At 42.5% G+C, this 27348-nt stretch overlaps 1 protein-coding gene across 1 annotated transcript in view; it reads right to left on the bottom strand.

Annotated features, from left to right (window-relative positions):
* wdfy3 (WD repeat and FYVE domain containing 3) overlaps positions 1-27348 on the bottom strand; it is a 498547-nt gene that overhangs the window by 58948 nt on the left and 412251 nt on the right. Inside the window, exons 47-54 of the mRNA XM_068038896.1 lie at positions 19853-19973; positions 19678-19763; positions 11714-11794; positions 9814-9868; positions 4171-4290; positions 2983-3100; positions 2573-2679; positions 2282-2435 (exon numbers count right to left, since the gene is read on the bottom strand). Coding sequence (XP_067894997.1) covers positions 2282-2435; positions 2573-2679; positions 2983-3100; positions 4171-4290; positions 9814-9868; positions 11714-11794; positions 19678-19763; positions 19853-19973 — 842 coding nt within the window. The remainder of the gene's footprint in view (positions 1-2281; positions 2436-2572; positions 2680-2982; positions 3101-4170; positions 4291-9813; positions 9869-11713; positions 11795-19677; positions 19764-19852; positions 19974-27348) is intronic.

The raw sequence follows: 27348 nt of genomic DNA, 5'->3' as shown, positions 1-27348 counted from the left end.
CCTGGGGACTTGTCAGATTTTAGTCCTTCAAATTTCTCAAATACTTTTTCTCGGCTGATATCAATATCCTTAATTTCACACTCTTTTTATCCCCTAGGTTACTGCCTATTTCTGGTATGGAACTTGTGTCTTCTATGAAGACAGACAAAATATTTGTTCAATGCCTCTGTCATTTCCTCATTCCCCAGGGTGATTTCTCTTGTCTCTGCCTCTAAGGGACCAATGTCTACTTTAGATACTCTCTTCCTTTTTATGTACTTATAAAAGCTCTTACAATCTGTTTTTATGTTGCTGGCTAGTTTACTCTCATTCTGTTTTTCCCTTTTGATCAACTTTTTGGTGGCCCTTTGCTGGTTTCTAAAACACTCCCAATCCTCAAACTTGCTACTATTTTTTGCAACATTGTAAGCTACTTCTTTTAGTCTAATACTCTCCTTAACTTCCTGAGTGAGCCACGGATGGGTCTTTCTTGATGCGTTTTTGTTTTTGAACAGAATGTACTTTGGTTAAACCCTTTGAATTGTTTCTTTAAATGTTTCCCACTGTTCATTTACCGCCATACCTTCCACTCTATTTAGCCAATTAACCGTAGCCAGTTCTCCCCTCATACCTTCGTAATTGGCTTTAAGATTTTTGTTTGCGATTGAAATGTGTCACTTGAACTGAACATGAAATTCAGTGGTATTATAATCACTATTTCCAAGTGAATCTTTTACTATGACATTGCTTATTAACCCTGCTTCATTACACAATACGAGATCTAAGATTGCTTTATCCCCTAGTTGATTCTACAATGTATTGCTCCAAGAAACTGTCATGAAAGCATTCTACAAGTTCATCTTCTAGACAACTGTTGCCAATTTGATTGTCCCAGTGTATATGCAGATTAAATTCGCCAACAACTAACATATTAGCTTTTTTACATGTTCCAATACTTTCCCGTTTAATGTTCTGTCTAATAATATAACTACTTTTAGGGGGCCTGCAAACTACTCCCACCAGTGTTGACTATTCTAACACACTCCTAGCATGCTGCCCACGTTCTATCCTTTGTGAACTTGAGGTCATCAAAAACTCTTGTTGCCCATGTCCTAACTTACACCAAGTTCTGTTCACCCATTACTCCTGTGCTCACTGACTGCACTGGCTCCCAGTTTAACAATGCCTCGATTAAAAAAATCTCATCCTTGTTTTCAAACCCCTCCATGGCCTTGCCTCTCCTATCACAGTCCTATCGCTGTCATCTCCTGCAGATCCACAACCCTCTGAGATATCTGTGCTACTCTAATTCTGGCCTCTTGAGCATCCCCGATTTTAATCGCTCCACCATTGATGTCCGTGCTTCCAGCTGCCTAAACCTCTCCACCTCTCTACGTCACTTTTCACCTTTAAGACACTCCTTAAAACCTACCTCTATGATCAAACTTTTGTTCATCTGCCCTTATATCTCCTTGTGCGGCTTGGTGTCAAATTCTGTTTGACAACACCTTGGGACATTTTATTACATTAAAAACATGATATAAATAAAAGCTGTTGTTGCCAATTGAATATATTGTTTTCTCAGGTCCCCAAGACTGGCCTCATGGGTTTCTTGGAGAGTACTAGACTTGTTTGTCATTGACACAAACCCAGTGGATCATTATAATTGATAACTGGAACCTTTTGACAATAACCAACAGAAAAATGATTTAGATTAATTTTTATGTAGTTGCGTGTCACTGTGGATGAACACATCCCATCTTGAAACATCAAGATAACTTTCCAATTCAGAAAAGTTTACCACTCTTTTTAGGGATGCTACAGAGTTTATGTTGAGGCATTAAATTGAGGCCCCGACGGTCCACTCAGCTGGACATAAAAGATTCCATATTACTATTCCATGAAGAGCTCTGGTGTCCTGCCAATATTTATCTCGCAACTGACAGTATTAAAACAAACTATTTGGCTATTATATCTTGCCGAGTGCAAACTGGCTGCCACATTTCCCTACATTACAACAGTGAATACACTTCAAAAGTATTTAATTGGCTGTAGAGCTCTTTGAGGCTTAAAAGGCTTTATATAAATGCAAGCTCTTTCTGTCTTTATTATGTGATAAAATTCAATAATGGTACATTTCTCATCAGGAACGGTGCTCAGACGGACTGCAGGCTGGAAAATTAGATGTAGTAAATAGCAGCCCTATTTCTGACGTGCGGTCCCTTCAAGTACAGCCCATCTTTGATAGCACGGGTCAGTGAATCTTTCTTATAATCTCTATCCTCACTATGCACAGGCATACCTAGATCAAAGTTGTTGGAGTTCAGGAGAAACTCTGGAAGGTAAAAGAATTCTGGAATGAGTTCTTTTACGTCAGCCATGTTGTGTTTGGATGCTGAATACCAGGCCTCTCGTACACTGTGAAACATACGATCAGCTAGATCAAAATGACCACCCTAAGAAAGAAGAAAAGTAACATGATGAAAGTTCAGTAGTTAAAATTTGTTCTTTCCCTGATTTTTAAAAACTAGATACATTAACTTGAATAAGATGGTAAAATAATTATACATTGAATCATTTGCACATTTTTTACCTGCAGACGGAGAAATATTTGAGTGAATGGCTCCATTCTTACTAAATAAGAAGCTACAATCATGGCAGAGGAATAGTGTGTACCATAATGATATGCTGGTGTTTCACCTAGAAATCAAGAACAGCACACAAATTATCCACAATCAAATTCAAGATCACCAGCGTAAGTTGTTTATAGCTTATTCCAAATAAAAAAAACCAATGTACACAGCACTAATAGTTAAAATTATACAATTTATCCAGTTGAACATTTCTTTTCCAATATCAAAATTTGTAATAAGCGTTCATGAAAATTTGAGTGACATAAATCAGAATAACCTACAAGAAAACACAGATAGTTCTGCATAGAAAAGGTTCTATTTATATTGCATGCAAGTAGAATTATATTTCCATCTCTGTAAATTCCTTTACCATTTGGATCCTCCCAGTCCTTGTAGCGTTTCTTATACTGAGCTAATCTCTCTTCAGTCTGAGCCCCCATTGGTTTAGCCAGGTTCCTAAACGTTTTGGGATTTGTAAGATCAAGCTCCTATATAAAGAAAAGGCATTATTCACAAATACTTTCTTTTGTATTTTTTAGCAAATAAATCAGAAATAAAATGATAGCTTTGGTGGATCAAATGAGAAAGGAATAACTTTATTAAAGTTTAAAACACATCAAATTCAGTCTCTCATACTCTTTGCTCGTGCAGTCTGGATCTAACCAACTGCTAACTGAGACATCAATACTGCTCATTAAGGGCTGCATTTAAATCATATCCCTAAATAAATATGAAATGCTGTGACTTGGGGAACTTAAATATTTCCAAATACTCCTAATATCCTCAGGGTTTGGTAGCAATTACACTGAACTAGTAATGCAGAGAACGTGAGTTCAAGCCATCAGGGCAGTTTGAGAATATGAATGCATTTTTAAAAAATTCTGGAAAAAATTAGTATAAAGAAAAAGCTGTTGTAAAAAGCCAACTGATCCATTACAACAACTTGTAGTTATAAAGTGCCTTTAATGTAGTAAGACATTCCAAGAGACTTCACAGGAGTATAACCAAACAAAATTTGACTGCAAGGCACATAAATAGATATTAAGGCAGATGACCAAAATCTTGGTTGAAGAGCTGGGTTTTAAGGAGGGTCTTAGAGGAGGGAAGTGAGGTAAAGGTGGAGAGATTGGGGGGGTGGGGAGAAATACCAGACCCTAGGACCTCGGCAGCTGTAGACACGACCACCAATGGTGAAGTGATTAAAAACAGGGATGCGTAAAAGGCCAGAATTGGAGAAGCGCAAGTATCTCGAGGGTTGTAGGATATTACAGAGATAGTGAGGAGCGAGGCCATGGAGGGATTTGAAAACATTAGGCAATGAAACCTGCCTACCAATGAGGTTGGCTTTTAACTATCTTTGAAGTGGTTTAGAAAGCAACTCAGCTGTATCAAACTGCGCTGGGCAGCTAGGGATGGGCCTCGTCAGAGAAGCCCACATCTCCAAGATGCAACAAAAATTATGCCATCCTAAACAATTGTTTAGTAAAAATCAATAAGGTTATAAATCTATTTACCTTCACAGACACTTATAGAATAGTGATGCGAAAAGCCTCCATACCTCAGAATCATAGTCCGCAAGGATCCATGGGAATACCGGATATTGCATCAAGTCATTATAGGATCTGCCTGCTAATGTGTTTAGATGCATGAGATATTGGAAATTACTGATTTCTCCTCTCTAAAAGAAAGACAACAATGTGTTTCCTTTGTTACACACACAAAGCAACACGCGTTTCAAAGGATTTTAGTCCTATGCATTAGATAGATCAGGGATATGCAACTGTTTAGGGTTGTTCATTCTAATATTCGCAATATACCAAAATTCCAACCTTCCACAGAGAAAAAAAAAATGAAGAGTTCCTTTCCCCGAGCTTGCACTAAAGTGAAATAGAGTCAGAGTTATACAGCACAGAAACAGGCCCTTTGGCCCATCGTGAAAGGTGTCTTGATTTACTGGAATTTGGTTTGATTGTTGATAATGTGGAGGGGAAGTGGAAATAAGTCCTGAAGAGTATGTGTCACAGTCAGCAGCTAACATTTATACTAATTAGGAAGGATATTATTGAGAATGCAGTGGGTGCAAGTTTCAGGAAGTCATAGTCTGGAAAGGAATAGGTCATAGTTGAGGACAGCTACTGTAATGGAGTGGTACTGAGTGGTTAGAGAAACTGAAGTGCATGGGTAATGGAAATGGTAGTAGGTTCAGCAGTAATCTGAAAGGCACTGGCAGCAAGCTCCATGGTGAAAATAACAAGTCTGAAGATAAAAGTAACATTCAGGAAATAAATGCATCTATAAAACGGAAGTATAAAAGGACTGTTAAAAATAAAGAAAAAGGAACAACTATTAAAGAAAAATTAAACGGCATGTACTGCAATGCACACAGCATCCAAAATAAAACGGGGAAACTGAAGGCAATAATCCATAGCGAGCAACCTGTTGCAGTAGGAATAACTGAAACATGGATGGCAACAAACTATTACAGATAACAATCAGAGAGGATAGGGACAAAGGGCAGGGGGTGGTGGTGGTGAGGTAGCTGTACTAATTAGAGATGACAGAATGGCATTAAAACAAACAAATGCAATTAATGGAAGGTTACTGAAATAAGTTACAGAAAAACATCTAGAAGCTGAAAATATAACTAAGAGTGGTCAGCATGGATTTCAAAAGGGAAGATCATTATTAAATTATATGAAGTTACAGAAAGGGCGGATAAGGGTAATGCAATAGATGCAATATATTTAGATTTTAATAGACCTTCATAAAGTCCTGAATACTAGACTCATATCTAAGGTCAGAACATGTGGAATCAGGGAACAAGGAGCAGAATGGATAGAAAGCTGGCTACAAAATAGAGAGAGAAACTGTTGCTATTTGCAGAAGGTCCTAAAACAGTGTTGTCCAACTTTTTTGGGCGGAGGGCTGCATTGTGATTTTTGCTCGACCCGGGGGGGCCGGTGAGCAAATTTTGAAAGATAAAGGCACTTAAAAATTTATCTTACTAATAAAAACAACAACAAATGTGTATTTTTTGTGAAGAAGCTTTAAATGAGACTAATTTGTTGACTTACTTTCTTGTCACTATATTGAAAACTGATTTAGTGACATACCTGGCATTGTTTCTGCTTTAATAAGCAGTCAATGTCGGCCTGCACACTTGATGTCGCGATGCAGAGTATTCTGGATAGATGTCCATCTTTCAGGAGACACCTAGATCTCTCTTCCCCCTCTCCGTGCACTCTGTGTGTATGTGTGTGTCTTGTTCTTACTTCCCTTCCCCCTCCCCTCTAGGACAAGGGGACACAGACTGGAAGTTTTGTGCAAAAGATGCAAGAAGAATATGAGGAAGCAGGGGGTGGTGATGACTGGAACTTGATGCCCACAAGGGTGGTGGAAGTGGAGACGATCAATGACTTCAAGCGGAAGTTGGATGGCCACCTGAGAGAAACAGACTTGTAGGGCGACGGGGATTGAGCCAGGGAGTGGGACTGATTGCACAGGTTCGATAGACAGAATGGCCTCCTTCTGTGCCATAAGTAATTGACTCTCTCTCTCCCCCGTCTGTCTATCCCTGCTCTCTCTCCAGTCCCCGTGTCTCCAGTGTTCCCCGCTCCCTGCTCAATGTTCCCTGCTCTCCCTGCCCCGCCTCTCCCCCCCGTCTCTCTCTCTCCATCTGTAACCCCCCCCTCGCTCTCTTCCTTTAACCCACCCATCTCTCTCTCTCTCCGTAACCACACCCCCCTCTGTAACGACCCCCCTCTCCCGCTCTCTGTAACCACTCCCCCCTCTCTCTCTCGCCGCCCCCCCCTCTCTCTCTCTGTAAAGCCCCCCCCCTCTCTCTCTCTCTGTAAAGCCCCCCCCCTCTCTCTCTCTCTGTAAAGCCCCCCCCCTCTCTCTCTCTCTGTAAAGCCCCCCCCCCTCTCTCTCTCTCTGTAAAGCCCCCCCCCTCTCTCTCTCTCTGTAAAGCCCCCCCCCTCTCTCTCTCTCTGTAAAGCCCCCCCCCTCTCTCTCTCTCTGTAAAGCCCCCCCCTCTCTCTCTCTCTCTGTAAAGCCCCCCCCTCTCTCTCTCTCTGTAAAGCCCCCCCTCTCTCTCTCTCTCTGTAAAGCCCCCCCCTCTCTCTCTCTCTGTAAAGCCCCCCCCCTCTCTCTCTCTCTGTAAAGCCCCCCCCTCTCTCTCTCTCTGTAAAGCCCCCCCCTCTCTCTCTGTAAAGCCCCCCCCCCTCTCTCTCTCTCTGTAAAGCCCCCCCCCCTCTCTCTCTCTCTGTAAAGCCCCCCCCCCCTCTCTCTCTCTCTGTAAAGCCCCCCCCCTCTCTCTCTCTGTAAAGCCCCCCCTCTCTCTCTCTCTGTAAACCCCCCTCTCTCTCTCTCTCTCTGTGTAAAACCCCCCCCTCTCTCTCTCTGTGTAAACCCCCCCCCCTCTCTCTCTCTCTGTGTAAACCCCCCCCCCTCTCTCTCTCTCTGTGTAAAACCCCCCCCCTCTCTCTCTCTCTGTGTAAACCCCCCCCCTCTCTCTCTCTCTGTGTAAACCCCCCCCCTCTCTCTCTCTCTGTGTAAACCCCCCCCCCTCTCTCTCTCTCTGTGTAAACCCCCCCCTCTCTCCCTGTAAACCACCCCCCCTCTCTCCCTGTAAACCACCCCCCCTCTCTCCCTGTAAACCACCCCCCCTCTCTCCCTGTAAACCACCCCCCCTCTCTCTCTCTCTGTAAAACCCCCCCTCTCTCTCTCTCTGTAAAACCCCCCCTCTCTTATTAAAAAAAAGATGAGTGTCAGTTTCACAGGTGACAGAAGCTGACATCGGGAACAGCTGTTTCCAAACAGACTTGGGGTTTCCGACTGCCTTTTTATAAAAACATCAGAACCCGTTGGAAAACCCTGAGTTTTTTGGGAAGTGGCTGTTCCCAATGTCAGCAGCTGTCACCTGTGAAACTGACAATCATTTAAAAAAAAAAAGAATTGACTTTTAAAAGAAGTTTGAAAGAGCGTTCCACTCTCTGCAACTGTGTGACAGTCAGCAGCTGTCACCTGTGAAACTGACAGCACAATAGTTTAAAAGCCAGACTGACAAAGGGAAATTTCTCAGCTCCAGTCACGGTGAAGATGAGGAACGGTCCGGGGAGCAGCTTACATCCGCGGGCCTGATCCTGGCCCTTGGGCCTGATGTTGGACAACCCTGGTCTAGAACTAGAGGACACAGATTTAAGGCAGTCGGTAAAAGAACTAACAGTGACACAAGGAACAACTTTTTTTATGCAGCAAGTGGTTATTACTGCACTGCTTGAAAGGGTAGTGGAAGCAGATTCAATCGCAGCTTCCAAAAAGGAATTAGTTAAGTACTTGAACAGCTATGGGGAGAGGACGGGGGAGTGGGACGATCTGGATTACTCTTGCACTTGGGCCAAATAGCCTCCTTCTGGTTTGTAACCATTCTATGATAAACAGTAGTTGAGGTGACTAGCAAAGATGTATTTAAGGGCAAGCTAGATAAATACATGAGGGAAAAAGGAATAGAAAGCTATGTTGATGGGGTTAGGTGAAGAAGGGTGGAAGGAGGCCTGTGTGGAGCATAAACACAAGCTAAATAAATACTATGTAACACTACCTGATAGCGAATTGGAACTGAAGTCTCTGCACTCTTGAGCATACCCGATTTTCCCCAATCGTGCCCTTCTCTATAGCCTGGAAACTTCAGCTCTTAAAGGGCGGCATCTTCTGCTCTTAGGTTACGAGTGAGAGTTGGGACCGTTTCTGGGTCCTAACCCCGCGCTGACTGTCAGGGCGGCCGCTTGTGAGATCTTCCCAGAGGTAGCAAGTTAAGAGACCGTCTCCAAGTCTGCTGTCCAATCAAGGATGGCAGGCGGGTCCCTGAGGCAGTAAGCCCAATCAGAAAATTGGTGAGAAACTTGCTCCAATCCTCCAGGCCAAGTAAATTTAGAGAGGGATAAATCTAAATTTAAAAGGAGGAACTTACAGGAGCTTTGCAGGCCAAATGCTGGACAATATGCCTTAGATAAATTTATCCAGTGAGATAACTTAACTGAATCAGCTTTTTTTTTAAAAAGCCACATAGAAACTGTCACACCATAAACTAGTGTACATCAACGTGCAAAAGAGAAAACATAACCAGGAGCTACGGGATACAAGCTTTACCACAAAAATAAGCAACAAATGCTAGTCAGCACTAAGACTGGGATATATGTCATGTTCCTCATCATACATATTAGGCAAATAATCAAAAAAAGCAAAAGTTAGATCTAGTCTGTAATTTTAGATGCTGATTAACTTGACTACTGGTTCAGTGATGCTGCCTAATGTGATACTGATTGAAGCATGGCTTTGTTTGCTGCATATTTTGTTGTTATATTGCCATGCAATGTGGGAGGGGCAATGTAATCAGAGGATGCAGCTCAGAAATTTACAATGAGTTTGACAAAATATGCATGTGGGCAGGTGACATTTAATGCAGGCAAATGCAAAATATGTCACAAGGGAAGGAAAAATAAGCGAGACACATGTACCGTGAATTGTGTTGAAATAGCTAAGCACAGAACTGAAAGAGACCTAGGAGTCTTAGTAGATTTGACTCGAAAAAAAATGTCTAACCAATGAGGAGCAACGAACAGTCAAAGAATGTTGAACTCTATAAATGGATCAGTAGAACACTATCAAGAAGTCAGTCAAATTATATGGACTAGACTGGTCAGATGACACCTTGAGTACTATGTCCAGTTCTAATCACTGAAACACAAGAGAAAAATTCAAGTGCTGATCCCAGTGATGAAAGTTCGACTGGAGAAATTTGGGCTTTTCAGTCTCGAATGGAGGTGGTAGAGAGGTGATCTTAGAAGTGTATAAGATAGTAAAAGTACATCAATGATATTACTTAAAGTTAAATTGTGAGAGTAGGCCAAGGGACAGAAGTTCAAACTAGTAAAAAGTAATTTTAAAGATTCATATCAGGAGGTTTTACTTCAGATAAAGAGTGATCAACATCTGCTTTCAGATACAGCAGCAGAGGCAAAAACTTTGGAAACATTTGAGAAACAGGATGCTGCAATCAGGAGACGTTAAGATTTTTCTGAATGCATGAATTAAGATAAGGTCATTAATTATCTTGTACATTACTTTACATCATGAACGCTGTGACAAATGTTAGACCATCTTGACGGCTCTGTCCTGCCATCATTTTATTTTTACTTGCCTCCCATCTTTGTGTTACAGACTTCTCTCCAACCAATGTACTAAGCAAACCAGACCTAGGAACAGATAACACAATATTTTTTACCTTGCAGTTAAGAATCATTTTATAAAAATGTACAAACACAAATCAAAATACCTCCAGATGATATGTCTTGATCATGGTTGGCTCAAATTTTAAGTTACTTGTTTCCTGCATGAAAAGCTTCAGGGACTTAATTTAGTGTTAGCATACTTTTAGCAGGATAAGATAGCAATAAGAATGCATACTTAACATCTCATTCTGCCCTTAGTTACACGAACCCATGAAATTCACTTAATCTGGTATCTAATTTTGGGATACGAGGTCCACATATATGGAGCATACCTGCTGGCTTTTTCCAGGGTGGCAGTAAATGTCAAAGCATAAGGATGTGAAAGCTGTAAGAAACCCTAAGTAGGCAGTGGCAGTACACAGCTTTTTATATGGAACACGTGGCTCAAGGATAAGTAACTGAACAGCTCAGCAAAAAAAGTTTGGACACTTCTGCTCTAAAGTACAAAATCACAACATTTATTTTAACCTCCCTTTTTACGATTCTGGACTAATCCTAAAGGGCTGCTTTAAACCTTGCCAGGTTGGCAAAAACTGGGTGGTTGGGCAGTTAAAATGGCTGCAACTTGTTGTGAGTTTTATTTATTTTTTGCTTCCTTCTGGACAATGAGATGCAGGAATGCTCCTCCGGGTTCCAAAATGAAACCTTGAGCCTCCCCTACCCTAGACATCCCCACCTTCCAAATAAACATTTACCCAAATGTGGGAAACTGTTTCTTTGGATTCTGCTGCCTGAAATGCTGCTCCCACACAGTGGTCAGCTCACCTCTTTCAATTGGTTCGGGACAGGGAGGAAGGGGAGAATTATGGAGGCTATGCCATCTGACTTGGCCCTTCCCAGTTGCATAACTCCCACCAGGGAGCTAAAATTGTAGATTAAGTTCATATCCCCTTACTGATTCACCAGTCAGAGCAAATAATTTTCTTTTAAATAACCATTTATTATTTATCCCCTCGATCTTTTGGATACTTCTGTCTTAACTTTCTTTAATTTCTGCTTCAGAAAATCTTGGGTTTTCCAGCCTCATGACATTACATAAAGGATAATTTTCTGATTTTGCGCTCCCAGCACAGAGCAGCACTTACTTGATTTTTGGGTGCAGAAAATTGCACACCTGTTTTTCAGCTGGCCAGTTATTTTGCACATAATTTAAATGTGCCAGGACTGCAAAAGTGGAAAATTAATCTTGTACGCTTCATCCATTATCATCCTAATAAGCCTACACTGCATCTTTTTTAAAGGCTTCAATATCTTCTCTAAAATAAGTGCAGAAAATTGCACGTGTACAACCAACTACAACATAACCATCTGAAGGATCCGATAGGATAGCAAATATGCTTTATGAAAAGAGAAGCCAGATAGTGTGGTGGTTTGGTGTCAATTCGCTATGGCATGGAGTAAAAGCAAGATGCCTGTTTATCTTCTCAACAGTATGGAGATTCCCAAGACTGAGAGAAAGTAAATTTAAATTAAAATGGTGAAAATAATTTAAATGGTGAGATGGGTATTGGGGTGTGGGGGGGGGGGGGGGGGGAGGTGGGTGTGCAGGTAGAGAGATTTAAAAACATAGTTTACCTCTGACAACACAATACCGGTCAATGTTTAAAGAGTTATCCTACATTGGCACTGAACAATTCTAAATTTTCAACAGTAGCTGAGGAAAATCAGGCAACAGATCTCGTATCTTCATGTAAACATAACCAAACATATTCTATTTTATTAATTTACAGCACAACTTCTTAAAACATTAAAGAAACAACTAGTAAGAGACTGAGAAAATCCCAGGATGCTGTGGTAACCTGTACTTACCCTTGTTCCACACTTGTATTGGGCCGCTGGCCAGAAACAGACTCAGAACTGTCAGTCAAAGAGGGAACCACAGCTAAAAATCTGAAACACAAAAATATTTCAGTAAACTGAAGCGACTACCTATGCACAACAATTAACCTCTAAGAATCAAGTCATCGAGCTGTATTGAAAAATAAAACAGCTAAGTAATGGAAGGAATGTAAGTAAGGAAAATTAAAGTGAAAAAATAAATCAATGTTACATAACTTATTACTCTTTTTGTGGTAACACATGGAACTGAATCATTTGTTATTGTCGCATAAACAGCTAGTAGGTTTAGTTTTACTTGTTGAGGAGAATTGACAAAGATCTGACTTAGTACTTTGCATGAGAGTTAGCTTTGTGTCTGCAACTGTTTCTGCACCAAAATTAAACTTACTACACTTTACACATGGTACTATAATAACAACAACTTGTACTTGTATAGCACCTTTAATGAAGTAAAATGTCCCGAGGCAATTCACAGGAGCAGTAGCAAACAAAATTTGAAGCTGAGGCACATATGGAGATATTCGGGCAGTTCACCAAAAGCTTAGTCAAACAGACAGGTTATAAACAGCATCTTAAAGGAGGAAAGAGAGGTAGAGGCATCGAGAAAGTTAGACAGGGAATTTCAGAGCCACGGACTGAGGCTTGGATGCCAATGGGAGAATGATTAAAACTGGTTATGCTCAAGAGGCCAGAATTGAAGCAACGCTGATATCCTTGGGAGGGTTTATAGGACTGGAGGAGATTAGAGAGATAGGGAGGAGTGAGACCAAGGAGGGATTTGAAAATAAGGATGCGCATTTTAAAACTGAGATGTTGCTTAACTGGGAGTTGATGTTGATTAGCGTGCATGGGATAATGGGTGAACAGGGTTTGGTGCGAATTATTTTTTAAAATATTTGTTCATAGAATGTGAACGTTGCGGGCAAGGCCAGCATTTATTGCCCATCCGTAACTGTCCTTCAGAAGGTGTTGGTGAGCGGCATTCTTGAACAGCTGGAGTCCAGGTGGTGTAGGTACACCCACAGTGCTATTAGGGAGTGAGTTCCAGGATTTCGACCCAGTGACAGTGAAGGAATGGCAATATAGTTCCAAATCAGGATGGTTTGTGACTTGGAGATGACCTTGCAGGCAGTGGTGTACCCATACACCAACTGCTTTTGTTCTTTTAGGTGGCAGTGGTCGTGGGTTTGGAAGGTGCTGTCAAAGGAGCCTTGCTGAGTTGCTGCAGTGCATCTTGTAGTTGGTATACACTGCTGTCATTGTGCGCTGGTGGTACAGGGAACGAATGTTTGTGGTGGTGGATGGGGGGGCCAATCAAGTGGCCTGCTTTGTCCTAGCCGGTGTCCAGCTTCTTGAGTGTTGCTGGAGCTGCACCCATCCAGGCAAGTGGACAGCATTCCATCACACGCCTAACTTGTGCCTTGTAGATGGTGGACAGGCTTTGTGGAATCAGGTGGTGAATTAATCACCACAGAATTCCCAGCCTTTGACCTGCTCTTGTAGCCACAGTATTTATATGTCTGGCCCATGGTAACCCCAAGGATGTTGATGGTGTGGGATTCAGTAATGGTAATGTTGTTGAACGTCAAGGGGAGATGGTTAGATTCTCCCTTGGTGGTCACTGTCTGGCACTTGTGTAGTGTGAATGTTTACTTGCCACTTATCAGCTCAAGCCTGAAAGTTGTCCAGGTCTTGCTGCATGTGTGCATGGACTGATTCAGTATCTGAGCAGCTGCAAATGGTATTGAACATTGTGCAATCATCAGCGAACATCCTCTCTGATGATGGAGAGAAGATCATTGATGAAGCAGCTGAAGATGGATGGACCTATACCACTACCCTGAGGCACTCCTGCAACAATGTCCAGGGGCTGAATAATTGGTCCACAACAATCTTCCTTTTACTTGGGATATATGGCACATAACTAGGCCATTCAGTCTAACCAGTCCATACTGGCATTTATGCTCCACTCAAGCCTCCTCCCGTCTTTCCTCATCTAAATTTATCAGCGTCACCCTCTATTCCCTTCTCCCTCATATGGCTGTCTAGCTTCCCCTTAAATGCACCTATAGTATTCACTTCAACCACTCCCTGTGGTAGCAAGTTCCACATTCTCACCATTCTTTGGGTAAAGCAGCTTCTTCTGCATTCCCTATTGGATTTCGTGGTGAGTATCTGATACGGATGGCCTCTAGTTATGCTCTTCCCCACAAGTGGACACAGTCTCACAGGCACTAAAATAACCTTTCATAGTTTTAAAGACCTCTATGACGAGACCACTCAGCCTTCTCTTTTCAAGAGAAAAGAGACACAGTTTGTTCGTCCTTTACTGACATGTACATCCACACATTTCTAGTATCATCTTGTAAATCTGCCCTACACCCTCTCTACTGCATCTATCGGCTTTTTATAATATGGTGACCAAAACTGCATGCAGTATTCGAAATGTGGTCTAACCAAGATTCGATAGAGGTTTAACATAACTTCCCGACTTTTCAATTTTATCCCTTTAGAAACAAAACCTAGTGCTTGGTTTGCTTTTTTTAAAAAAAAATGGCCTTACTAATCTGTGGTGCAACTTTCAGTGGTTGGTGTAGTTGTACTCTGAGATCCCTTTGTTCCTCTACCCCACCTAGACTCGCACCTTCCAAGTAATAAGTGACCTCCCTATTCTTCCTACTAAAATGTACCACCTCACATTTATCTGCTTTGAACTTCATCTGCCAATTATTTGCCCATTCTGCAAGTTTATTAATGTCCACCTGTAATTTGCTGTAGTCCACCTCAGTATTGACTATCCACCACCCATCCCGCTCCCCCACCCCCAGCAATTTGGTGTCATCAGCAAATTTAAAATTTGTGTTTTTGATTCCAAAGTCTAAATCATTGATGCAAATTGTAAACTGCTGTGGCTCCAGCACTGATCCTTGTGGAACACCACTAACTACCCTCTGTCACTGTGAATAACTACCTTTTACTCCCACTCCCTGCTTTCTGTCTTGAAGCCAGCGAGCAATCCATTCTGTCACTTGTCCCCTGATTCTGCATTCTCAGATGTTAGTCTTTAGTTTATTATGGAGTACCTGATCAAAGGCCTTTTGAAACTGCAAATAAATTAGATCCACGGCGTCACCATTGTCTACTCTCTTGTCACCTCCTCAAAAAATTCAATATGGTTGGTCAAGCAAGATTTTCCTTTTGAAATCCATGCTGACTATTCAGCATTATATCTTTTGTTTCTGGACGTTCTTCTATTCTTTACTTTAGTAGGGATTCTATTACTTTTCTTACCACCAATGTCAAATTTACTGGTTTATAATTCCCTGGACATGTTCTATCCCCCTTCTTAAATATAGGCATAATGTTAGCTATCTGACAGTCCTCTGGCATTACGCTTCTTTCTGATGAATTATTAAACATGTGTAGCAATGCCTCTGCTATCTCTGGCCTAAATTTTTTTTAAATGCACGAATGCAATCCGTCAAAATCAGGGGTTTTAATCCTCTGAGTTTCATTAATTTATTTAATAGTTCACTTTTTTTTTTAATGTTTTAAATGCACCTTTCCCATTACTCATGTCATCCAATGTCAAGTCCACCTGTTCTATCGCCTGGGAAATACCAAAGCAAAATAATTATTTAATATTTCTGCATCACTCTATCGTTACTTGTGTATTACCCGGTATACCCGTTAATGGCCCTCTTCCCATCCCAACCTTCCTATTTTTATTGATGTGCCTGCAAAATATTTTACTATTTTATGTTCCTTGAAAATTTAATTTCATAGTTCCTCTTTGCCTTCCTAATTGTTGATGTTTTTACTTCTCTCCTAATCCCATAAAAGGTTGTGAACAATCTGGTTCAGCTTCACACAGTTGCCAGGGAGAGAGATGGAGTCAGTAGCTAGGGAACAGAGATTGTGGCAGGGACCAAAGGAAATGGCTCCAGTCTTCCCAGCATTTAGTTGGAGGAAATTTCTGCTCATCCAGTACTGGATGTTGGACAAGGAGTCTGACAATTCAGAGAAAACGATCGAGAGAGATGGTGGTGACGTAGAGCTGAGTGTCGCCAGTGTATATGTGGAAACTGACACTGCTTTTGGAATGATGTTGCCGAGAGGCAGCACGTAAGCATGTAGATGAGAAATGGAAGGGGGACAATGGTTCTGGAAGGGAAGAGTAACCATTCATAGCTAACTTGCTGGCTACGAATGATAGCTAAGAACACACAGTGGTGCAGTGGTTAGCACCGCAGCCTCACAGCTCCAGTGACCCGGGTTCAATTCTGGGTACTGCCTGTGCGGAGTTTGCAAGTTCTCCCCGTGACCGCGTGGGTTTTCGCCGGGTGCACCGGTTTCCTCCCACAGCCAAAGACTTGCAGGTTGATAGGTAAATTGGCCATTATAAATTGCCCCTAGTATAGGTAGGTGGTAGGGGAATTGAGGGAAGGTGGGGATATAGTAGGAATATGGGATTAATGTAGGATTAGTATAAATGGGTGGTTGATGGTCGGCACAGACTCGGTGGGCCGAAGGGTCTGTTTCAGTGCTGTATCTCTTTAAAAAAAAACAGGGGTAAGTGCAGTCCTGTGTAATGATAGTGGAGAGACATTAGAGGAGATGACGAGGTCAACCACGTCAAAGGCTGTCAAGAAGGACGAGGAAGGATTTACATTTGTCACGGTCACATAGGATGTTATTTGTGACTTTGATAAGAGTTGTGTTCGTATTGTGAAAGAGGCAGGAACTTGATTGAAGGTTTCAAACATGGAGTTCTGGGAAAGGTGGGCATGGATCTGGGAGGCAACAACAGGTTCAAGGACATCGGAAAGGAAAGAGGTTGGAGATGGGTGGTAAGTTGCAAGGACAGAGGGGTCAAGGGTTGGCTTTTTGAGGTGAACTTGAAGGAGAGGAGGCAGTATCTGAGGAGAAAGAACTAATAACAGCATCAGCTAACATAGGAGCCAGGAAAGGAAATTGGGGGTCAGCAACTTAGTGGGAATAGGGTCGATGGAGCAGGAGATGGGTCTCATGGACAAGGTGAGCTCCGAGTGGGCATGAGGAGATCAGAGAGAAAATAGAGAAAGATGCAAATTCAGAGCTAGGGCAGAGGGGAACCTTAAAGGAAGTTTGGGTCAATGCGCAAGGGGAAGGGAAGGAAGTGGCAAAGGCATCTGATTGGATGATCTCAATCTCAGTGACAAAGAAGTCCATGAGTTCCTTGCAATTGTTGGGTAGAATGGATGGAGCTATTCTGGACCTGGTATTGGGGAATGAGCCCGGCCAGGTGGTCAAAGTTTCAGTGGGGGAGCATTTCGGGAGTAGTGACCATAATTCCATAAGTTTTAAGGTACTTGTGGATAAGGATAAGAGTAGTCCTCGGGTGAAGGTGCTAAATTGGGGGAAGGCTAATTATAACAATATTAGGCAGGAACTGAAGAATTTAGATTGGGGGCGGCTGTTTGAGGGTAAATCAACATCTGACATGTTGGAGTCTTTCAAACGCCAGCTGATTAGAATCCAGGACCAGCATGTGCCTGTGAGGAAGACCGACAAGTTTGGCAAGTTTCGGGAAGCTTGGATAACGCGGGATATTGTGAGCCTAGTCAAAAAGAAAAAGGAAGCATTTGTAAGGGCTGGAAGGCTAGGAACAGACGAAGCACTTGAGGACTATAACGACAGTAGGAAGGAACTTAAGTAAGGAGTGAGGAGGGCTAAAAGGGGTCATGAAAAGTCATTAGCAAACAGGATTAAGGAAAATCCCAAGGCTTTTTATACATATATAAAGAGCAAGCGGGTAACTAGGGAAAGGGTTGGCCCACTCAAGGACAGAGATGGGAATCTATGTGTGGAGCCAGAGGAAATGGGCGAGGTGCTAAATGAGTACTTTGCATCAGTATTCACCAGAGAGAAGGACTTGGTGGATGATGAGCCTAGGGAAAGGAGTGCAGATAGTCTCAGTCATCTCATTATCAAAAAGGAGGTGGTGTTGGGTGTCTTGCAAAACATGAAGGTCGATAAGTCCCCAGGGCCTGATGGGATCTACCCTAGAATACTGAGGGAGGCAAGGGAAGAAATTGCTGGGGCCTTGACAGAAATCTTTGCATCCTCATTGGCTACAGGTGAGGTCCCAGAGGACTGGAGAATAGCCAATGTTGTTCCTTTGTTTAAGAAAGGTGGCAAGGATAATCCAGGAAATTATAGGCCAGTGAGCCTTACGTCAGTGGTAGGGAAACTATTAGAGAGGATTATTCGGGACAGGATTTACTCCCATTTGGAAACAAACAAACTTATTAGCGAGAGACAGCATGGTTTTGTGAAGGGGAGGTCGTGTCTTACTAATTTGATTGAGTTTTTTGAGGAAGTGACGAAGATGATTGATGAAGGAAGGGCAGTGGATGTTATCTATATGGACTTTAATAAAGCCTTTGACAAGGTCCCGCATGGCAGACTGGTACAAAAGGTGAAGTCACACGGGATCAGAGGGGAGCTGGCAAGATGGATACAGAACTGGCTCGGTCATAGAAGACAGAGGGCATCAGTGGATGGGTGTTTTTCTGAATGGAGGGATGTGACTAGTGGTGTTCCGCAGGGATCAGTGCTGGGACCTTTGCTGTTTGTAGTATATATAAATGATTTGGAGGAAAATGTAGCTGGTCTGATTAGTAAGTTTGCGGACGACACAAAGGTTGGTAGAGTTGCGGACAGTGATGAGGATTGTCAGAGGATACAGCAGGATATAGGTCGGTTGGAGACTTGGGCGGAGAAATGGCAGATGGAGTTTAATCCAGACAAATGTGAGGTAATGCATTTTGGAAGGTCTAATGCAGGTGGGAGGTATACAGTAAATGGCAGAACCCTTAGGAGTATTGACAGGCAGAGAGATCTGGGCGTACATGTCCACAGGTCACTGAAAGTGGCAACGCAGGTGGATAAGGTAGTCAAGGCGGCATTCGGCATGCTTGCCTTCATCGGTCGGGGCATAGAGTATAAAAATTGGCAAGTCATGTTGCAGCTGTACAGAACCTTAGTTAGGCCACACTTATTGCATGCAATTCTGGTCGCCACACTACCAGAAGGACGTGGAGGCTTTGGAGAGGGTACAGAGGAGGTTTACCAGGATGTTGCCTTGTCTGGAGGGCATTAGCTATGAGGAGAGGTTGGAAAAACTCGGATTGTTTTCACTGGAACAACGGAGGTGGAGGGGCGACATGATAGAGGTTTACAAAGTTATGAGCGGCATGGACAGAGTGAATAGTCAGAAGCTTTTTCCCAGGGTGGAAGAGTCAGTTACTAGGGGACATAGGTTTAAGGTGCAAGGGGAAAAGTTTAGAGGGGATGTGCAAGGCAAGTTTTTTTTACACAGAGGGTGCTGAGTGCCTGGGACTTGCTGCCAGGGGAGGTGGTGGAAGCAGATACGATAGCGACGTTTAAGAGACATCTTGACAAATACATGAATAGGAAAGGAATAGAGGGATATGGGCCCCGGAAGTGCAGAAGGTGTTAGTTTAGGCAGGCATCAAGATCGGCGCAGGCTTGGAGGGCCGAATGGCCTGTTCCTGTGCTGTACTGTTCTTTGTTGTTCTTGTTCTTTGAAATTAAGTGATAGCGCTTTGCAGCTTTCATTAATTATACTCTACATTATTCAGTATATTTTCTGTGAATGTTAAATGGAAATTGCATCCATTTGAAAAGTTAAGGACAAACAGCACTAGGGCAAAGAAACAAAAATCATTCAATTATTTACCACTTTAATTAAAAATACTATTGCAGAATGTTCCATCAATAGACCAAAACAAACCTATAAAAAGGAAATATCATGCACTCATACTAACTTGGATTTATCCCTAACTAACTTGTCAAATCCCACATGGTTTAAACCCCTACTTGCTGTTTTCTTTAGTAACAGAAAATGAGAGCAAAAATTGTTTTCCTACCTTTGATACACTTTATTTCGAACACCTTTTTGGAAGGCCAAGAGATAATTTCGCCCATCACCAGAGAAAACTTCAACTGCAATAGGCTGTAGGAAGGAATCATTTGTAAGAGTAGAACAAATCATCTAAATAAGCAAATAATAGATTTAATCAAAAAAGGCAATATGACTCTAACCTGCAGTAGATAACGTCTCTTATGCACTTCTTTGATGTCCTCATAAGCAAATTTACTGCAAGTCCTCTTCAACTGACTCTGTCCTTGCCGTGCTCCTCTGGGGATAATAGGCTCATGCATGCTTGAAATTTCAGAGGAAAAACAAACTAACATTAGGTGTGACAGAGTATGCTTCTTCTTGAACCAGACCAGCTGAATTTATGAATCACATACCCCTCTCCTCATTCAGGAAAGCTGTTGACACCAGTAAAAACTGCAAGTGTGATATTTCACAAACAAAATGTTTCACTGTGGCACAAAGAATGATTCCTGATGACATTGCTTCATTAATTAATTTAAATTAGTAGTGTAAGACTTCACTAACAACACTTAGTAATTTAGGCATATAGTCCAGGTCTGAGTCTGTGTTGAATTACTGAGCTCAGAAGACAGCATTATAATTAGCTTCAGCATCCCAAGCCTACGGAGCAGAAAATCAACAGGGGTTCCTGTTCCAGTTATTATCCAGTACGTCCTGTTGGAAAGTGTGCAAGTGAACTACAAAGATTTTAGCAAGGCTTTTGACAAGGTTCCACATGGCAGACTGATCAGAACAGTAAGAGCCCATAGGATCCAAAGGCAAGTTGGATCCAAAATTGCCTCAGTGGCAGGAAGCAAAGGGTAATGGTTGTTGGGTGTTTTAGTAACTAGAAGGCAGTTTCCAGAGGAATTTTGCAAGGTTCAGTACCAGGTACCTTGCTTTTTATGGTATATATCAACGATGTAGACTTAAACGTCTACAAAATGTTACAAAAGTTAGTTGTGCAGTTGATAGTGAGGAAGACAGCTGTAAATTGCAGGAAGTCATCAACGGATTGCATGTAGGCAGAAAAGGAGGTAATGCATTTAGGCGGGCAAACAAGGAAAGGGAATACACAATAAATGGGATAATACCGAGAAGTGTAGAGGAACAGGGGTGTATGACGGTGCATGTCCACTGATCCCTGAAGGTAGCAGAACAACAAGATAAGGTGGTTAAGGAGGCATATGGGATACCTTTCTTTATTAGCCAAGGCATAGAATATAAGAGCGGGGAGGTTAAGCCCAAACTGTATAAAACACTAGTTAGACCACAGCTGGAGCACTGCATAAGTTCTAGTCACATTACAGGAAGGATGTGGTTGCACTATAGAGGGTACAGAGGAGATCTACGGGCATGTTGCCAGGACAGAGAATTTTAACTACGAGGAAAGATTGGATAGATGGGGGTTATTTTCTTTGGAACAGAGGATGCTGAGTGGAGATTTAATTCAAGTGCATAAAATTAAGAGAGGTCTAGATGGAGTGGATAAGAAGAGGTCAATAACCGGGGGCACAGATTTAAAGCAAGTGGAAGGAGGATTACAGGACAGTTGAGGAGAAATTTTTTTTAACTGGAGAGTGGTGAGGGTTTGCACTCACTGCCATAAAGGATGGCAGAGGCAGAAACCTGCAGAGTATTTACAAAAGTACTTGGATATGCACTTAAAATGCTGTAACCTACAGGTCAATGGACCGAGAGCTGGAAGTTGGATTAGGCTGGATAGCTCTTTTTTTTTGGCAGCATAGATACGATGGCCAGGATTTGATCCAGACAACGGGGGTTGATCTCAACCTCCAGCAAAGGTACCGATGAGAACCCCGCGTCACCCCTTCTATGAGGAGTGCACTGAATCCAAAACCAATTAGGCACTTAACAGGACAGCGACGGCCCTTCCTCAGGATCAAGGACCCCAGCACTGGAAGTCCCGCACTCAGAGCTGCCAACCAATCAGAAACCGGCAGATCTTTAACTGAGCAGTGCCACCACGAAAACAGTGGTTGCTGCCTGTGCAGCACCAACCCGAGGCCTAGGAGTGGCATTGGACCCAGGCTGTAAATTTTCTACTTTTTTTCTGGATATTGAATAAAGACAGGATCAGGCTCACCTGCTAACACTCACTGTCTAAGTTCACACAAAAAGGCAGGCCATATTGGCAGCCATGACCCACAAGACCATACCCTAAACTGAATGAATGCCGACAGAGAAAATGAGAGAATATGAATAAAATACATTCTAGCTTCAAACAATCTTCTTCTTTGACCTCCCGCCTAGAGGTGGTCAGTGGTTTGTGGAGCAGTGCCTGGAGTGGCTACAAAGGCCAATTCTAGAGTGACAGACTCTTCCACAGGCGCTGCAGATAAAATTGGTTGTCGGGGCTGTTACACAGTCGGCTCTCCTTGCACTTCTGTCTTTTTTCCTGCCAACTGCTGTCTCTTCGACTCGCTACTCTTTAGCCCCGCCTTCTCTGGCGATCACTGGCAACTGACTCCCACGACTTGTGGTCAATGTCACAGGGCTTCATGTTGCGTTTGCAGACGTCTTTAAAGCAGCCTGATACGAGTGACGAGCTCGCTGTAACAATGCGTCCTTGGGGATCCTGCCAACTTCCATGTGGCTCACATGGCCAAGCCATCTCAAGCGCCGCTGGCTCAGTAGGGTGGAGATGCTGGGGATGTTAGCCGCTTCGAGGACTTCTGTGTTGGAGATATGGTCCTGTACCTGATGCTAAGGATTCTCCGGAGGCAGCGAAGATGGAATGAGTTGAGACATCGCTCTTGGCTGACATACATTCTCCAGGCCTCGCTGCCTTAGAGCAAGGTACTGAGGACACAGGCTTGAAACACTCGGACTTTTGTGTTCCGTGTCAGTGTGGCATTTTCCCACACCCTCTTGGCCAGTCTGGACATAGCAGCGGACACCTTTCCCCCGTGCTTGTTAATTTCTGCATCGAGAGACAGGTTACTGGTGATAGTTGAGCCTAGGTAGGTGAACTCTTGAACCACTTCCAGAGTGTGGTTGTCAATATTGATGGATGGAGCATTTCTGATGTCCTATCTCATGATGTTCGTTTTCTTAAGGCTGATGGTTCGGCCAAATTCGTTGCAGGCAGCCGCAATCCTGTCGATGAGTCTCTGCAGACACTCTTCAGTGTGGGATGTTAATGCAACATCAGCAAAGAGGAGTTCCCTGATGAGGACTTTTCGGACTTTGGTCTTCGCTCTAAGACGGGCAAGGTTGAACAACCTGTCATCTGATCATGTGAGAGCAGCAGTGAGAAGAAGATCCCAAACAGTGTAGGTGCGGGAACACAGCCCTGTTTCACGCCACTCAGGATAGGAAAGGGGTCTGATGAGGCACCACTGTGCTGAATTGTGCCTTTCATATTGTCATGAAATGAGGTGATGATACTTAGTAGCTTTGGTGGACATCCGATCTTTGCTAGTAGTCTGAAGAGACCACGTCTGCTGACTAGGTCAAAGGCCTTGGAGAGATCTATGAAAGCAACATAGAGGGGCACCTGTTGTTTGCGGCATTTCTCCTGTAGCTGGCGAAGGGAGAACAGCATGTCAATGTGGATCTCTCTGCTCGAAAGCCGCACTGTGCCTCAGGGTAGACACGCTCAGCCAGCTTCTGCAGTCTGTTTAAAATGACTCGAGCGAAGACTTTCCCCACTATGCTGAACAGGGAGATTCCACGGTAGTTGTTGCAGTCACCACGGTCACCCTTGTTCTTAAAGAGGGTGATGATATTGGCATGAGAGAATATGAATAAAATACATTTCAGCTTCAAATAATACCCCTGTACAAAATATCTGATCATACACCCAGAATTCATCTTAAGAGTCCTCACTGTGAACATTAGGAAGAAATGCTACCAGTAAAGATTAAAACAAGGTGAATTCCAGTAGGTGATGGAAACCAAGAGAAGTATAAATGAGATAGTGTAAGTCCATAACCTTTCCTTTTAAATTCACAATCTCATCTCATACATGCCAATCTAGAAATCCTGCAAAACTGACCAACTGCTTCAGAAGAGCAGACACAGCCTCCATAAAGCTGACAACTGATGGAATAGTCCTGATATAGGTGTCATACTCAGTAAAGGCATGTCCTATTCATAACTTTAAACACGGTCTGTATTCAGCATAGAATTTTCTAGAACTGAATGCTTTTATTTTTTTTAAAAATGAATCACAATGGGCACTAAAAAGGCTGCTTAAGATGGCTGCCGAGGGCCAGGTAACTTTTGCAATTGAACGACCATGGGTGGAGTGCCTCCCTTGAATGGGCTTACCAAGACAAAACAATTTATGGAATTCAAACCTTCCACTGTTTGTGGTCCTACCGAAAACTCATTATCTATGGACTCCTAGACTCACTGCCTCCGAGCTTGAAACTTAAAGAGAGCTGTAAGAAACCAATTAAATCATAAATTAGGTATGAATGGCCACCATCCATCCCCCATTGTGTTGCAATGGCTTTGAACTTCAAATCTTTCTGGGTGGGCAATGGAAGTATTGATCAGGTGGTCACATGACTGAAACTAATCAAAGATAACAGATCTTATTACTCCAAGCACCAGGAAGAAACTGGTCAGTCAAAAAACAATAGCTGCAGAGATAGCAGACAAGGCAGTACCACTATACTTTCAAAGAACTGGAGGCTGTAGCATCGTAGAGTCTCTGAACCTGTTCCTTTTCAAGTCCACCAGTACAGAAAACCGACCTTCTGGTAATGAGGCAACAAGCAACAACTTTGTGACTTGCTGAAAATCCATCTCTTCGAGAGAATCCTGCAACGACTTTGATATACGACTCCAGCTATCGAATCCACCTAACTACATTTCAGGAGTGAAAATGCCTTCTTCACCGGGCCCGAAAAGTATGCGTTTCCCCAGGATGAGCTAAAATCACGTGACTTATGAACCCGTCCTTTGTTTACCATTGGTAAAAGTGCACTATCCTCTTCAACAGCTTTCTTTCTCAAGTGTGTGTGTCTGATGATTGAGTGACGTAGCGTCAGACTTTCAGGATGAACGGGTGAATCCTCTTTAGTTAAACCCATGAAAAGTGTGCTACTGGTTATTTAAATTGGCCACACACTCAGGGGTTAAGAAACACACACACCTTCCTAGTGTCATGTTGGGCCCCCACCTGCCAGGAATGAGGCATATTAATTTCACCATATGGACATTACATTTCAAATTGTTGCCGGAAAGAAGAGAAGGCTGCCAGACACTTGGATGGAGGACATTTGTATACCAATGGAGACAAGAGAGGTTACTTCCCTTATCCACTTAACCTAAAATGGACTTTGATCACCAGGTATTGTGTGTAAGAAGAGACATTCCAGGGTCTGCTAAGGCGATACAATCCACAAAAGCCAGAACTGGATAAACCAACTGGTTACATGACTAACTGGCTGTTCCAGGTTTTTTTGAACTAGCCAGAGTTTTTGAACTCAAAAAGACTGTTTGCTCCTCGAGTGAGAAGACCTCTCCTGTCTGATCCCATCTCTTTCTCACAAGCCTCTGGACCCACATGAACTTCAAGAGAGAAAAGTCTGCTGCAACGAACAAGGTTTAAGAAGAATACTGGGCCCCAATGAAAAACAAGACCTACCTACAATCAAGGACTTTACAGTGAGCTTGAAGAACCGTAACAAAAAAGCACTTCAGATATTGCCTCAAACTTTTCCACTTTATTTTTCTTCTGCTCTTTTCTGACTCTATCTGCATGCGTGCATCACGTATGCATGCTAGCATGGGCGTGTCATGTATCCGTAGACGTTAACCGAATTAGAGTTTAAGTTTAATAAAATTTCAACCTTTCTTCTTTAAACCTAAGAAAACCTGTTTGTGCTGGTTTCTTTGTCTTATAATTGGAAAGCAGTGAAAAATAATTCACTAAGGGGGAGCTATAAAAACAGTGTGTTTAAAAATAAAACCCTGTTACAGTAAGACCAGGTGAAGGCTGAGAAGGAACCCTAGACCCCTTTCTCACCTGGTCAAAACACTAGTCAAAAACACTGATTACGGACAGTAAACGGAAGGGAACTCTCCGTCTCAATTCTGTTTTCAAACATATGCCTATGACATATGAAAACAAATAATTACACAAAATTTGCAACTTAAGCTGCAGGTTCTCCAGCATCCCTCATCTGTATTTTTCATACTCCTCTGTAAAATTTCTAATTTTCACATTAAAATGATATATTCTAGCTAATTTTAAATATTCTTATATTTCAGAGTCAAAAGCCAAAAGAAAAAGAAAAAGAAAAAGAAAGCGATATTTGGATCTGTCCTGCTTGGGTTCTGTTACTAAGCGATTGGATCAGGTTCTCTCTCCTCAAATGCTATTGTTTATTTTATTTTTTTATTTATTTAGAGATACAGCACTGAAACAGGCCCTTCGGCCCACCGAGTCTGTGCCGACCAACAACCACTCATTTATACTAATCCTACATTCCTACCACATCCCTACCTTCCCTATATTCCCCTACCACCGACCTATACTGGGGGCAATTTATAATGGCCAATTTACCTATCAACCTGCAAGTCTTTGGCTGCGGGAGGAAACCGGAGCACCCGGCGAAAACCCACGCGGTCAGAGGGAGAACTTGCAAACTCCGCACAGGCAGTACCCAGAATTGAACCCGGGTTGCTGGAACTGTGAGGCTGCAGTGCTAACCACTGCGCCGCTGCGCTGCCCTGTTAATAACAATGGAAGCAATTCATCCACTGCATACTGTAGGTGGGTGGGTGTTTTTGGCAGAGTTCCCACCTATGGCAGAGAGAACAAAATCACTGGCATTAGCATTAGGAGCAGCATTGACATAAGATGGACCTTTCCACTTTGTTCACAGCCAGAATGGGCCACCACAGGACTGAATTAAGAAGGGCCAAACCAATGCTGAGTTTTATCAGCAAACACGGCCACACTGGTCCTCAAAACATTGACTGCCAGCATGAAATGTTGATGGTTGACAGGTCTGTGCGCGGGCTTTTGGAAATTAATTCCATAACATTCTTCCCTATGGTTATATTCATCATTTATTGATAATTATGAGAAAAGCAGCATTGAAACTGGATTTTTTCAAAAAAGAATTGTTACTTTTTTAAACAAAGTAAAGCATAATTTAAATAAAAAACTAAGATTCGTTTGTAACAGGGTTGTAACCACAGAAATCCTACAGGATGACTAAAAGGAGAATGCACATTTAAGATAGTTACTAACAATGAAGCATTGGCACCACTTTCTTACTACAGACAAACATTATGACAATATATAATCATGAAGTGGAATAAATAACTGATCAGAGAACATTACTAGGTTTTGGTACATAAAATAAATATCTATTTATATTTATCAAGAGTATTAATCCAATACTATTATCAGGGATGTCCTCCAACCCACAATTTAAGATAATTTTGGTGAATGTCTTAGAACATTTATATCTTTAGCAGAATGACTTGCTATTAGTGAACACACAGCCTTGTGGTAAAAAGGCAGTGGCATGACTTTAATGAATGGTAGGCTTGCCAAACCTCCAGGAATATACCCAATCAGAGCTGACAATCTTAATGAATGGTCCTGTATTTACCATGTAACCGAAATTATCTTTTTCGTCATCACAGACATCTCTATGTAGTTTAT

This window comes from Heterodontus francisci, chromosome 1 (assembly GCF_036365525.1).
Source record: "Heterodontus francisci isolate sHetFra1 chromosome 1, sHetFra1.hap1, whole genome shotgun sequence".
NCBI lineage: Eukaryota > Metazoa > Chordata > Chondrichthyes > Heterodontiformes > Heterodontidae > Heterodontus > Heterodontus francisci.
The sequence above is the reverse complement of the archived record's forward strand: the minus strand, read 5'-3'. Positions and strand labels throughout refer to the sequence as shown.